The sequence below is a fragment of the Microtus pennsylvanicus genome, chromosome 1 (genome assembly GCF_037038515.1).
Source record: "Microtus pennsylvanicus isolate mMicPen1 chromosome 1, mMicPen1.hap1, whole genome shotgun sequence".
Taxonomy (NCBI): Eukaryota; Metazoa; Chordata; class Mammalia; order Rodentia; family Cricetidae; genus Microtus; species Microtus pennsylvanicus.
The window spans coordinates 38,853,652-38,869,489 of NC_134579.1; the positions used below are offsets into that span (position 1 = coordinate 38,853,652).

Consider the following 15,838-nt stretch of genomic DNA (forward strand, 5'->3'; position numbering starts at 1 on the left):
TAAAGGGAAATTCCTGGAAATGTTTAGAATACTGAAACTCTCACATGACACCTTCACAAACAAAAACAAGTATTTTGTTATGTTGCAAGAACGTTGAGCGAACTCTGTTCTCAGCTTTGTATTTTGTGCTAGCGCGGTCTAGGAACTTATAAAGGACTCTGAGAGAGTTAAAGAATTCAAGATGCTCTCTTACCAAATAAAGAAACAGCAACGCTCCCAGAAAGCTGCGGATGCCCAGATGAAAGCGCTTGCCAGGAATGTTGTACAAGTTTGGAGGAGGCAGGACATAAAAAGAAGGCTGAGGTGATATAAGCAGGGACCTCAGTAACCAACCCAATGGGGCGATTGAAGAATGTGTAGGCTCTCCTGTGCAGCCAGCCTCTAACAGCGGACTCTTGTCTTTGGCATCCAAGCCCCATGTAGTTTCCCTCCACGAGACAGAGCTGATACATAGGATATGGTGGAAGTGATGGGGCTCTGACATGTAAGGCTAGAGCATAAAAAATGTAGTTTTGATCTTGGTTTCTATTCAATTCTGTTCTCACTTTTTTTTATTTCATGTTCTCTCTCTCTCTGTCTGTCTGTCTCTCTCTGTCTCTGTCTGTCTCTTTCTCTCTCTGTGTGTCAGAAAACAACTTTAGGGAGTTGGTTACCTCTTTCTCAGCTTAAACTCAGGTTGTTAGTCTTGGTGGTGGGCACCGTTATCCTCTGAGCTGTCTTGCCAGTCCCTCTGTTCAATTCTTATTCTTGGGGACAGCAGTTCCCATGTCAAGAGGACATTCAAGCAGGTCATGGAGAAGGTCAGATGGGGTGGCTTAAAAGGCTCCTCAACTATGTGAGTGACCAATCATAGAAGGGAGTGACCGCTTAGTCCCAAGGAAGCCTTCTTTTGACTTCATGACTGCCACTTTGGCTAATATCTTGATCATGTCTTCAAAAGACTCTGTAATTCCAGCACTCAGGAGGAGATGACATTGGAGGAGATGACATTGGAGGAGATGATTACGAACATCGTGGTCTCAAGATGAAGACTGTGCAGAATTTGGAATGGGTAGACGAGAAATGAACAGATGCCCCCGGCGTATTAGTACCAAAGGAAATCATTCCATTAGGCATAAGACGCTATTTACTTTATTGAGCAGTAGCTGTCCTAATTGTGAGCACTGGTACAAAATAAAACCACTGAGACTCAAGTAGGCACAGTGGCACACACCTTTAACCTTAGCCCTTGAGAGGCAGAGGCAGGTGGATCTTGGAGTTTGAAGCCAGGTCTACAGAGAACGTTTCAGAACAGCCAGGCCTACACCGAGAAATCCTGTCTTGGAAAAACAACAACAACAACAAAACAAAACAGAAAGAAAGAAAAGGCAAAGACTCTTTATTCCAAACACTAATTCAAGATGGCAGAAGCAGACCATTTAAACAAGCACCGTGCTTGTCTGGACCTGGGCCTTAGACCTACACAGGTCAGATGCCTGCATAGCTGGTCTGAACAGACTAAGAACTCTCAAGTTTCAACCTACTCTCACAGAGCGAAGAACTGTTTGAAGATATTAAGTAATATATTTGTGATAGTTTACCGCACAGACTAAAACACAGTCACTACAGGGGGCTGGAGAGATGGCTCAGCGGTTAAGAGCACTGACTCTTCTTCCAGAGGTCCTGAGTTCAATTCCCAGCAACCACATGGTGGCTCACAACCATCACATAATGAGATCTGGTGCCCTCTTCTGGTGTGCAGGTATACATGCAGGCAGAATACTGTATATGTAATAAATAAATAATCTTTAAAAAAAAACAAAACACAGTCACTACAATAAAAATAAACTGCACTTGGAGACTAGAATCACGTTGACCAGCGAACCATTGCTTGCACGTCACTGACTGAACAGTGTTGGAACCATTTTTCTGAAACCTCCTGGGATCCATCAGAGAGTCTGTGCATTAGAAAGATGATCTGACCTTGAGTCACACCTTTTATTGATTGATTGATTGATAATGGTCACCTATAGCCTCATCCTGAGTGCAAAGGAATTTTCTGCTATGAGGAACATTACACATCTACTCCAGGTGATAATGTTCAATTTTTATTGTCTCTTATTTGAAAGGAAAGTCAGCATGTTTGGGTTATAACCGAGACAGCTGGACTACACTGTTTAAATCATTTTTTAAGTTATGGAGCAGTTTAGGTACCAAAGTATACTTTATGAAACATCATGGGCACCCCTGAAGGGACTGCTCAGCTCCTAAGAATAAAATACTAAACGTTACAGTCAGTGCAGAGCCAAACACCTGCCATACTCTCTACTTGAGAGACTGAGGCACAAAGAACTCTTGAGCCCAAGAGCTCAAGTATACTCGCTTGGAGTCAAGACCAAGCTCGGCAACACAGCAAAAACCCATCTCTAAAAAACAAACACAAGCTGGGCTTGGCAGCGCACGCCTTTATCCCTAGCACTCAGGAGGCAGAGGCAAGTGGATCTCTATGAGTTTCAGGCCAGCCTGGACTGTGTAGCAAGTTCTAAGCTGGTCAAGGCTACACATAGTAAGACCCTGTCTCAAAGTGGGGGAAAAAGATCCAAACAGCCAATGAAACAGACACTTGCTTTACTTCAATCTGTTTCTGGTCATTTCTGCCCCATCTAAAATTTAATTGCCTTCCCAGTTTTTCTACACAACACCCCTGCATTTTTCAGTGTACATACATCTCTTTCTAATATATCAATACCAAACATGAACAATGTCGTTAGTTTGTAATCTGTTTTGCTCATTTAACATGACATTTTCAGATTTAGCTATGTTTTACGTAGTTAACTTCATTGTTGCTCCTAGGACTTCAAAGCATTTCTTCAGGTCTGTCCCGAATATGTAGTGGTCCAGAGTAGCCAAGGAGCTAGAGTTTTGGCAATATTGGTTCTGTGGATGAAGCTTGGGTGCAGTACAGGGAAGTCCATCTAGGAGGAACAAATATTACAAAATGTGGCAGGATAGGAAAGGAAGGATCTTGATTTTGGGGCGGAGGGTGTTTCGAGAAGGGTTTCACCGTGAAACAGTCGAACTCACAGAGATCCACCTGCTTCGAGTGCTGGGATTAAACGCGTGCGCCACCACCGCCTGGCTCAGTTTCAGAATTCTAACTAGAGTTGATTCTCCTGGCTGTGAAGGCTAGAAGTTATTTATTTATTTACTTATAGGATAGTTTGATTTACAAATTTTAAGTATTCAGACACAGAGTATATAGCCCACCTCTGTGTGAATTCATACTTGCCCTCCTCTCTTCACTATCTGGGATTCTCTCAATTCTGGTTTACAGTTGCAAGCCAAATAGGAATGCAGACGCTAAGGAGACGCCACGCCAGAGGCTTCACATTCCCAGGGACTCTTCCGAGCCACGCCTTCCAGCCGCGCCCCGCCCTGCCCACTTCCGAGGTCCCGCCCACAAACTTTGTTCCCCTCCCACTTTGCTCGCGGCCCCACGGCATCCTGGGATATGTAGTCTTCCACGCGCTGCGGCCTCCTACAAGCGCCAGGCTCCGCCTTTCGCCCTCGGGACGGGGTGACGTTGCATCGCTCCAGTTCCTCGCCTCCCCAATCTTTCGCTCTGCTGAGCCTCAGTCTCAGACTTCAAAACTCCTTTTACGACACTGAGTCTCAGAGACAGTCTCGGCGCCTGGTCCACTTTTCGGCAAAGTGACGTGGACGTCAACAGCAATGGCGGAAGGAGAAGAGCTTCTGCCACTGTCAACGTCGGGCGGGGACAGCTGGTGAGTGCGAGCCCAGGCTTAATTCCCAGTGGCCCCCTCTCTTCCTGTCCTCCATCCTACCTGTCCCGGAGATGCCGGCTGACCCGGCGTGGAGCCAGGCACCTGTCCTCCTCCGGGTCCCCTGCCCCGCCCCCTCTGCCTCCGGGTCCCCTCTGCCCCTGGGCTCCCGCGGCTGGGACGGAATCCCGGGGACTCCGGGGTCGCCCTGGATCTGCGCCCAAGTCAGGTCCTCCCTCTTGGTCCAGCAGAGAGGGTGGCTTCAACACTGAATTCGCCTAGTCCCTAGCCAGGGAGTTGGAGTGGGAGCGCTGAGGAGGAAGTTGCTTGATGAAGAGCTCAGAGCATTTGAAACAAGATCTTTGGAAATAACGACCTTTGACAGTGCAGAGGTGGGGAGACACACCCAGCAGGATTCCTCCCACATAGTTAAGATTATTATTATTATTATTATTAATCTTGTTCGTCTCGCAACAGTTTCCAACATTTGTGTTTCTCACGTGTTATTTTTTCTTCCCACCACTTTCCTCACAACTTGATTTCATAGCTTTGGATGGCGTATTAGACTTTGTTATTGTTTCTCCCAAGCTTTGGCCAGTCTGCCTCTTCGGGACTGTGGGAAGATTTTGCTTTTAAAGGGAATCATGTAGCTCAGGGTTGGCCTCTTACTTTCTGTGTGGCTGAGGATGACTGAACTTGTGATTCTTTTGCTTTCTCCTGCTGGGTTATAGGCAGCTTGTATCTTACCCGATGTATGTATGCTGGGGTTGAGCCCAGGGTTTCAGGTGTGGTAGGACAAGCATTCTACCAACTGTGATACAAACCCAACCCTTCCAGTACCTTTCTGTGGGTATTTTTTCCCCACCCAGTGTCATTAATTTTTGGCAAACGCTTCTACTTTTGAAGTAGTTTGATCAGTTGATCTAAGTATATTGACTACATGTAATGCTCATGGATTTTTTTTCATTCACACTGTTTTTTGTATTGATCACTGGCACTGTTTGCCTAAACACAATGCAAGGGGTTGGTAGACATATATGGAGCTAGTTGAAAGGGCTAGAGACTACAGTGCTTGAGATGTTCATCCCAGTTAGCAGACATCAGCATGTTCGTGCATGTGGTCTTGAGAGTGTAGGAGGAAAATGTGCATCTTGTTTCCTTCGAGTAGCTTGTAATGGACTTGGAGGACTGTGCTAGGTGCACAAAGTGACAAGGTAAAGTTAATTTCGTTCTTTGAGGTTGTGAATGTAAGTGTTTTGGGAGTTCAGAAGAGGATATGTTACATACATTACAAAAGCTTCATGGAGGCACTGGTGTGTGAGTTAGATCCTGAAGAATTAGTAAGATTTGCCTTAACACTATTCAAAATAATAAGTATAGTGAGCTACTGAAGTTAACTTTTTTCCCTTTGCCTCTTTGATAACTAAAAAAAGAGGTAAAACTTTTACAGTATTTTAAAATATATATTCAATATGTTTTTGAACGTGCACTCATTATTTATAAACATAAGTTTTTCACTTATGTATTTTTTGAGGCTGGGTCTCACTGTGTAGCCCTAGCTGGCCTGTGATGGTCTATGTAGCCTTGGCTGGACTCACAGAGATCCACTGGCCTCTGCCTCCTGCGTGCTAGGATCAAAGGTGTGCGCCACCTCACGCAACTTCAGTTTTTAATTTTTACCCGTATGAAAAAGCTCATGTACACTTTACATTTATACCGAATTTCAGTTGTTCTAGCCACATTTCAAATATTAAATTCCATACACGGCTAGTGGCTAAATACTAGATAGTGCTGTGCCATTAAGAGAGTAGAGAAATGGCAGGGACATAGGCAAGAAAACTAACGGTTTGTTGGAGGGTAAAAACTACAACTGCTTGACTTAAGAGAAAGATAGGTCTATACAATCAGCTAACATCCCCCCCCCCCCTTCCCTGCCGGCTGGAGAGTGGTGCGGGGAGTCAGCCGAGGGCCTTGCACATTACAAACAAGTGCGCCACCTACGCAGAGCTGTGTGCCAGCTTAGTGAAAGACCTTAACACATTATGGAAACCTTTTAAAAACCAGTGATGCAGCACCTTCTAGAAAGTGACCTAGCTGGTTCTAGAATGAAGTTACAGTTTGGGAAGATTGAGTTGTATTGTAAACTGCCTTTAGTCAGCTGATTGAGCACTGTAGGGCACAGTGTTTTCTGAGTTAAACCATTGTAAGGAAGTTCTTAGGTTGGGATTCTTATGTGTGTGTGGTTATGGGCGCGTGTACTCTAGTGGATGCTTGCTAGTGGTCGCACTTATTCTCTTAAAGATCCCTTTACAGTCTGTGCCTTAGTTAGGATTACCTTTGCTGTGATGAAACACCAAGACCAAAGCAGCTTGGGGAGGAAAGGGTTTATCTGACTTACACTTCCACATCACAGTCATTGAAGGAAGTCAGGGCAGTGACTCACACAGGGCAGGAACCTGGAGGTAGGAGCTGATGCAGACGCCATGGAGGGGGGCTGCTTAATTATAGAATCCAGGACCACCAGCCCAGGGATGGCAACACCCACAATGGGCTTGGCCTTCCTGCATCAATCACTAATTAAGAAAATGCCCTCCAGGCTTGCCGATAGCCTGCATTATGGGGGCGTTTTCTCTCTCAGATGATTTAGCTTGTGTCGTGTTGGCATAGAACTGTCCAGCACAGTCCATGTTTTTGGTGTGGGTTCCCACTTCTCCTTGTTTTATTTCCATGGATGTTTGTTGTGATGTAGTCTCCCTCCATCTCTTCTACCCTTTCTTCTCTCCAGTCCCACTCTTCCCCACCGGCTCCCACAGAGTAAGGAAGACTTTGGCATAGGGAGCCGTAGATTAGTAAACCCACTCTTCCTTGCGTGCTTGGTAAATGGGATTGTTACAGAATGGTTTTGAGTTCAGCTGTCATGTTTGAATTTTAACTGTGTCACGTGTAAGGCTTTTCAAGTTTATCGTGCATATTGCCACCAAACTCATCCTTATGACCACGGTCAAATTAGACTGGCTACAATGGCTTACTCCTAATCCCAGCATTATTCCCTCAGGCCAGGGCAGGGGATTGGTGCAAATTCAAGGCTAACCTGAGCTACACAGTACATTTTAGTACTCTGGGCTGCAGAGTAAGACCCTGTCTCAGAAACCACAGAGCGCGAACTAGCCAGAATGAGAGGAAGAAAGGGGTGAAAGGGAAGAAACGGGGAGGACAGGAAGGAGGAGGAAGGGGGAAGAAGGAGAAGGAAGAGAGGAAAGAAAAACCTCAGGCTCTGTCCTCAAGGAATTTATGATCTAGATCGGAAGGCACATTTAAGAACATCAACTCCAGTGGGCCTGGCTGGGCACGTCTTTAATCCCAGCCCTCGGGAGGCAGAGGCAGGTGGATCTCTGTGAGTTCGAGGCCAGCCTGGTCTACGGAGCAGTTCCAGGACAGCCAGGGCTAAACAGAGAAACCCTGTCCCGATAAACCAAAAAAAAAAAAAGTCTCTTTCTACCATGTGTGTTCTGGTTATTGGACACAGGTAGTCAGACTTGGCAGAAAGCACATTAACTGCTGAGCCGTCTCACTTACTGCTTCATAGATAGTGAACCTCTCAAGGGAAATGACCGATAGCAGGTAGCTCAGGAAATGTTGGATGAATGCAGATGTTTGTGTAACCATGATCAGTGCATACCAAGCTATCGTTTCATGTACATTTCCCAATGTTTATGTTCCCTTGAGCTAATTGCTGGCTGGTATACGGCTCATTCCTTTTGGAAAGCAAGGTGATCTGTTTAAGCTTCCTACCCCTCTAGAACTGCAACGATGGAAGCTCAGAGTGTGGTGAAATCCCTCCCAAGATTTCTAACTTAAGATGATTTAATTTTATCACATAAATTGATTTAAAGTTAATTACGAAACTAGTCTAGAATTTGAATAGAGAAAATCAAAATTAAATTATTCTTCTCTTTTTGGTTTTTTGAGATAAGGTTTTTCTGTGTAACAAACAGTGTTGGCTGTCCTAGAACTTGCTTTGTAAACCAGATTAGCTTCAAACTCAGAGATCCATCTTCCTCTGCTTCCTGAGTGCTGGGATTAAAGGTGTGCGCCACCGCCTGGCTTGTATGCTTTTATTTTCTGAGTAATTCTTTCTTGAATACTCCTCAGAGATCCAAATCTGTAAGCAGACTTTTTTTTCTTGTAATTATATGATTGTTGGCATTCTGAACTTAATGGAAAAATCTTACTCAATAAACATGTTAATTCTTGAGTTTAATGTGTTACTGAGTTCTTCAAGTGTTAAACTTTTGAGTTGTAAAAGAATCAGTTCTATAAAGAAACTGTCTAATGTAATGTAATCTGTAGAGGACAGCCAGTTTCTGAAGAGGACAGCTTAGGACAGAGCTGTTGCACTATGTGATGGAGGAAGGGCGCCCATATTACTACAACTATGCTTAGCAGAGCATTTCTTCTACACAATGGAAATGCGGCCTCTGTTTGGTGTCAGCTAACGACAGTACCCGCCCTTACATATCAGAAAGCAAACTCGTTTAGTGAAGCATTCATGGCTTGACAAATATCCACCCAGTACTGTTTATATTCAAGCGGCTCGCTAAAGTTTTAGGGGGGAGGAATGGAGGGAGTATTAAAGCCGGAGCTGTTCATTGTAGTGCTGTGTTCTGGTCGCTTTAATTCATCATTTTGTCAGAAGGAATGATCCAGATAGTGCCACAGTGTGAGGCCAATTGTTCAGGTGTGAGCCTGTGAGAAAGTATTCAGATTCAAACCATACCAGGTGATAGTTAAGAAATTTAGCAAGGAAAGTAAGCAATGTTTTCAGGCATTTGTATGGAGCCTTCCCTGCTGCATGCCCATGTGCATGCACAGGTGATCTGCATCTCACAGCAGCACTTTGAGACAGGAAGCTTAGATTACTGTTACTGCCTTCTTGGAGGAGAGGGGATGGACTTGGAGGTCATATGGCAAATCCTGTTAATGAAAGATGTGTACTTAATTAACATCTCCTTCTGTAAGCCCTGGGTTCTTTCTAATACTGACTGCATTTGTGTTATATATTTCACATATTTTAAAAGAGATTCCTAAAGAAAGCCCTCATAAAAATATGGTTCAATTATTGAATTGGCTGTGTTTTGTAAAGTACAGTATTCAGAGATGCACATTATTGAGCATATATGTGTCCACTTTGTAGACCCTGTATAGATGTAAGGATACATCTGTGAGCTGTGTACATCATTACCTCTCTTATATCCATGGAAAGAAATAGTTCATGATTGACGTGATTAGACAATGAGGAGAACCTTATGTATATTTATGTGTAATCTTTTATTTCATAATATTATATTCTCATATTCCTGCCCCAAATCACAGGGTTTTTGTTTGCATTTTTAAAAAATATTTATTATTTATTATGTATACAATATTCTTTCTGTGTGTATGCTTGCAGGTCAGAAAAGGGCACCAGACTTCAGATGGTTGTGAGCCACCATGTGGTTGCTGGGAATTGAACTCAGGACCTTTGGAAGAGCAGGCAATGCTCTTAACCGCAGAGCCATCTCTCCAGCCCTTGTCTGCGTTTTTAATCTGAAAGTATGGTTACCTACATCATCTAAATAATCATCATATAATGTATAGTATACTGTATGTTAATATAATAAGTAATCTATCATATATTAAAATATTAGTTTATTATTGTGGTAATATTTAGGACATGTACGCAATTTTACTGTTTGATAACCTTAACAACTCAGCAATTTTTCCATTGCTTTAATTCATTGATGGGGAAATAAGTAACTTACTTGCTTTAAATGCAAAGGAAGCTGTGTATTATTTCCGCTGTAAAGAGTTTCTCTCTCTCTCTCTCTCTCTCTCTCTCTCTCTCTCTCTCTCTCTCTCTCTCTGTGTGTGTGTGTGTGTGTGTGTGTGTGTGTGTGTGTGCAGGACAGAGCACAGCTTTGTGGAGTTGGCTCCCTCCTTCCACCTTCTTGTGGGTGCTGCGGGTGAACTCGGGTCAGCAGGCACCGGCAACCATCCTACCTGCTGAGTCATCTCGCTGACCCTTTCCTTTGTTCGGAAGGATGGAAGTTTTAGAAATGCTCCTTAGAAAAATGTACCCTCATGAATGTGCAGGCGAATACCACAAAGCCTTTTTGGTTTGTGACAGGGTCTGGGCTGACCTAGAACCCAGTGTGTAGACCAGGCTACAAACTGGCATTGAGTTTGTGGCAGTCCTCCTGCCTCGGTACTAGGATAATGTGGGAACTATCATATCGAGCGAATACCAGAACTTCTTGACGTTTGTTCTGTAAATTCCATCAAGATTTAACAACCAACATGAAGATATGTGAAAGCCTCTTTTATCAAGTAAATCTTAATCAGTCCTTGGAATCCAGTTTTAAAAGTAAATCTGGCATATACGTTCGCCGAAGTAGGATTTTTTTTTTCAACCAGCAATGTACTTTTGGGAAACATTGCCCAGATGTTGCAAAATGATCACTTTTCCTCCTTTGGTCTGTTTTTTTAAAGTCAGTGTTTTCAAGAAAGTTACTACTATTGTTGTCGTTTGTTTGTTTGTTTTTGGTCGTTGTACTTTGGGTAAAGTTATAATGGAGCCGGGTGTGGTGGTGCAAGTTTTTAATCCCAGCACTCAGAAGGCAGAAGCAGAAGATCTTTGTAATTTGAGGCCAGACTGGTTTACAAAATGAGTTCTAGGATAGCCAGGGATGTTGCACAAAGAAACCCTTTCCTGAAAAACCAAAAAGAAAAAGAAGAAATATGTAACAGCTGTAGATAATGTCTCTGACAGACTTTGCCATTTTCATCCCATTCTTTATTTTAAGCAAATACTTTTTAAATTCCCAAGTAAATTGCTTTGACTGCAGACATATTTCTCTGTGGAAAGTGGGCTGGTGAGATGCTCAGCAGGTAAAGATGCAGACATATTTCTCTGTGGAAAGTGGGCTGGTGAGATGCTCAGCAGGTAAAGATGCTGCCAAGCCGACTACCTGAGTTTGGTCACCAGGACCTTTGTGGTGGAGGGAGAAAACTACCCTGAAAGTTGTCCTGTTGCCTCTGCACATGTTCACATACAATGTGCTGGGGCATGTGCACGTGCTCACATACAATGTGCTGTGGCATGTGCACATGCTCACATACAGTGTGCTGTGACATGCAGATGCTCACATACAATGTGCTGTGGCATGTGCAGATGCTCACATACAGTGTGCTGTGACATGTGCAGATGCTCACGTACAGTGTGCTGTGACGTGCAGATGCTCACATACAGTGTGCTGTGACGTGCAGATGCTCACATACAATGTGCTGTGGCATGTGCACATGCTCACATACAGTGTGCTGTGACGTGCAGATGCTCACATACAATGTGCTGTGGCATGTGCACATGCTCACATACAGTGTGCTGTGACATGCAGATGCTCACATACAATGTGCTGGGGCATGTGCAGATGCTCACATACAGTGTGCTGTGACGTGCAGATGCTCACATACAATGTGCTTGGCATGTGCAGATGCTCACATACAGTGTGCTGTGACATGTGCATGAGCTCACGTACAGTGTGCTGTGACATGTGCAGATGCTCACATACAATGTGCTGTGGCATGTGCATGAGCTCACGTACAGTGTGCTGTGACGTGCAGATGCTCACATACAGTGTGCTGTGACGTGCAGATGCTCACATACAGTGTGCTGTGACATGTGCAGATGCTCACATACAATGTGCTGTGGCATGTGCAGATGCTCACATACAATGTGCTGGGGCATGTGCACGTGCTCACATACAGTGTGCTGTGGCATGTGCAGATGCTCACATACAATGTGCTGGGGCATGTGCACGTGCTCACATACAGTGTGCTGTGGCATGTGCATGTGCTCACATACAATGTGCTGTGACATGTGCAGATGCTCACATACAATGTGCTGTGGCATGTGCATGAGCTCACGTACAGTGTGCTGTGGCATGTGCACGAGCTCACATACAAGTAAATAGTAACTAAATGCAGAGGTGAGTAGGAAGGTGCTGAGGACTTTTGTCTTGAGGAAGCATGGGGGGGGGGAGAAGTTAGCAGTTGGAGGTTACTGTTCCCGTGGAGAAGCTCTCCAGCAGTTTTGTCTGGAAAGCCTTGCAGTGAACACAGCTCAGTTTCACACATGCAACTATTGGAAGTTTCTTCCCCTGTCGTAGCTCCTTGAGTTATTCCTTTGGAGACCAAGAGCTGCCATGGGTACCATTTGCTACAGCTTGATCGTCATAGCTTATGGATAAGAAAGGCAATCTTTAAAAAAGAGTTATCAACATTTATTCCATTTATGGTTAATTTTAACATTTACAGAACTGAATTTCTGTGATCTCTATATCCTTTTGCTGTTGCATAGTGAAGAAATCATGTAGCTGCCATATTCGTGTGGGCTGTCTGGCTAAAAGAAGTATATTTAACATCTTCTTTACTTGATACAGGATCTGGTTAACACACCTATTCTGGAAAGGATTGTATTGTTTGATAAGAGAATCTCCCAGGGCTGCTTTTGTAGACATAATCATAGTTTCATGAAGCTTTAAGCTAAAAATGTGGTATCTTCCCCTATGGCTTATAAATATACAATCCAGTAAAAATACTTATGATAATCATACCTTATTCTGAAACCAACCCATGTTAACAGAGGCTGTTCATTCGTTCATTCCCAACTGCCCAGACCCAAAATAATTACACAGAAACTATATTATTTAAAACACTGGTTGGCCAATAGCTTAAGCATATTGCTAGCTAGCTCTTATATCTTAGATTAACCCATTTTCATTATTTATATTTTACATGAGGCTTGTGGTTTATCAGTAAAGTTCCCAGGCATCTGTCTCCTTTGGCAGCAGCTACATAACAGCTACATAGCATCTCCCTGACTCTGCTTACCCTCTCTCTACATCTCTGTTTGGATTTCCCACCTGGCTTTACCTTGTTAAGCCACTGGCCAAAAGCAGCTTTATTTTATTAACCAATAAAAGGAACACATATGCAGAGGGCCTTCCTAAACCAAACCCAGATGACAAGATTTTATAAATAAGTTAAGCTCTCAAAATATTGTGAGTTCTCAAGGCTTTCTGAATGTTCCATCCTATGTGTTTGTTGAAATACCTAGAAAGTGTTGGTGGATTGAGATTGCATTTAAAAGTAGTGAGTTATCATCAAGGGATGTTGTATTTTGTTGAAAGCTTTTTCATCAGAGAGCAGAGATACAAGAAATATACCTAAACATAATAAAGGCAATATACAGCAAGCCAACAACCAACATCAAACTAAATGGAGAGAAACTCATAGTGATCCCACTGAAATCAGGAACAAGACAAGGTTGCTCACTCTCTCCATATCTATTCAATAATTCAATATAGTTCTTGAGGTCCTAGCTAGAGCAATAAGACAACAAAAGGAGAACAAGGGGATACAAATCAGAAAAGAAGAAGCCAAAGTCTCACTATTTGCTGATGATATGATAGTTTACATAAGCGATCCTCAAAATTGTACCAGGGAACTTCTACAACTCATAAACACTTTCAGTAGTGTAACAGAATACAAGATTAACTTAAAAAAAATCAGTAGCCCTTCTTTACACAGATGATGGGCTGAGAAAGAAATCAGAGAAACATCACCCTTCACAATAACCACAAATAGCATAAAATATCTTGGAGTAACTCTAACCAAACAAGTGGAAGACTTGTATGACAAGAACTTTAAATCTTTGAAGAAAGAAATTGAAGAAGACACCAGAAAGTGGAAAGATCTCCCATGCTCTTAGGTAGGTAGAATTAACATAGTAAAAATGGCAATCTTACCAAAATCTATCTACAGATTCAATGCAATGCCCATCAAAATCCCAGCAAAATTCTTCAGAGACCTCGAAAGAACAGTACTCAACTTCAAGCAAAAAGCCTAGGATTGCCAAACAATTCTGTACAATAAAGAAACTTCTGGAGACACCACAATCTCTGACTTCAAACTCTACTACAGAGCTACAGTACTAAAAACAATGTATTGTCATAAAAACAGACGGGGACCCATGGAACCGCATTGAAGACCTGGATATTAATCCACACACCCTCAAACACCTGATTTTTGACAAAGAAGCAAAAACTATCAAATGGGAAAAGAAAGCCTATTTAACAAATGGTGCTGGCATAACAGGGTATCAACATGTAGAAGAATGAAAATAGATCCATATCTATCACCATGCACAAAACTCAAGTCCAAAGTGATCAAAGACCTCAACATAAAGCCAGCCACGCTGAACCTCATAGAAAGAAAGTGGGAACACACTGGCACAGGAGACCACTTCCTAATATAACCCCAGAAGCACAGACACTGAGAAAAACAATTAATAAATGGGACCTCCTGAAAGTGAAAAGTTTATGTAAAGCAACAAGTCAACAAGATAAAATGGCAGCCTACAGAATAGGAAAAGATCTTCACCAACCCCACATCAGACAGAGGTCTGATCTCCAAAATATACAAAGAACTCAAGAAATTGGTCATCAAAAGAACAAATAATCCATTTAAAAATGGAGTACAGACCTAAACAGAGAACTCTCAACAGAGGAATATAAAATGACTGAAAGACACTTAAGGAAATTCTCAACATCCTAGTCATCAGAGAAATGCAAATCAAAACAACTCTGAGCTTCCATCTTACACCTGTAAGAATGGCCAAGATCAAAAACGCTGATGACAACTTATGTTGGAGAGGTTGTGGGGAAAGGGGAACACTTCTGCATTGCTGGTGGGAATGCAAACTGGTACAGCCCCTTTGGATATCAGTATGGCAATTTCTCAGAATGTTAGGAAACAACCTTCCTCAAGACCCAGCAATACCACTTTTGGGTATATACCCAAAGGTGTTCAATTGTATCACAAGGACATGTGCTCAACTATGTTTATAGCAGCCTTGTTTGTCATAGCCAGAACCTGGAAACAACCTAAATGCCTCTTGACCCAAGAATGGATAAGGAAAGTGTACATTTACACAATGAAGTACTACACAGCAGAAACACGTAATGACGTCTTGAAATTTGTAGGCAAATGGATGGAGCTGGAAAACATCGTATTGAGTGAGGTAACCCAGACCCAGAAAGACAAATGTCATATGTACTCACTCATAAGTGGTTTTTAGACATAAAGCAAAGAAAACCAGCCTAGAAATCACGATCCCTGAGAACCTAGACAACAATGAGAACACTAAGACATACGTGTGATGGAGGAAGGTCATCTGTCTATGAGTTACTTTCATTGGTTACTAAAGAAACTTCCTTGGCCTTTGATAGGACAGATAATTAGATAGGCGGAGTAAACAACAATTCTGGGAGAAAAAAAGCTGAGTCAAGCAGTTGCCATAGCTCTCCTCTCCAAGATGGATGCAGGTTAAGATTTTCCTGGTAAGCTACCACCTCGTGTTGCTACACAGATTATTAGAAATGGGTTAATCAAGATGTGAGAATTAGCCAGTAAGAGGCTAGAGCTAATGGGCCAAGCAGTGATTAAAAGAATACAGTTTCCGTGTAATAAAGCTAGCTGGGTGGTGGGAGCTGGGAGACCTGCTGCTCCTTTTACATACGTGGATCTAATCTACATGGGAAGTAGAAAAAGACAAGATCACCTAAGTGATCATGGGAGAAGGTTGAAGGGGAGGGGATAGGAAGGAAGGGGAGCAGAAGATTTATAGCTCAATAAAATCAATAAAAAAACCCTTGAATCCAAAAAAAAGCGAGTACACAAAGCTCGCTGTAGTCACTGAACTCTATCCATAGCTGTTGTTCAGATGATTCTCTAGCAAAGCTTCCTATTTGCGTTTCTACCAACTCTCATGTGGAGTATTCAGGGTTAGTGATTTGCAACCAGTATGCTATCAATCATAGCAAATTAAACCACCAAACAACTTGAAGTGAATGCTTACTGCCTGTCCTGCTGCATGCCAGTGCTTACAGCTGGATGGTTAGTTATTTTTAGAAGTATAAACAATTGGTCAGGCTTAAAGCTAGCAGTGATGTATACCTGATAAACATATGAAGTAATCA

The 15,838-nt window shown here is 42.8% G+C and overlaps 1 protein-coding gene across 2 annotated transcripts in view; it reads left to right on the plus strand.

Moving 5' to 3' along the window:
- The first annotated feature begins 3,553 nt into the window (after positions 1-3,553).
- Tbc1d23 (TBC1 domain family member 23) overlaps positions 3,554-15,838 on the plus strand; it is a 63,372-nt gene continuing 51,087 nt past the window's right edge. For both annotated transcript variants that reach the window (XM_075961950.1, XM_075961959.1), the window contains exon 1: positions 3,554-3,764. In XM_075961950.1, the coding sequence (XP_075818065.1) occupies positions 3,712-3,764 (53 nt within the window). In that variant the 5' untranslated portion in view covers positions 3,554-3,711. The remainder of the gene's footprint in view (positions 3,765-15,838) is intronic.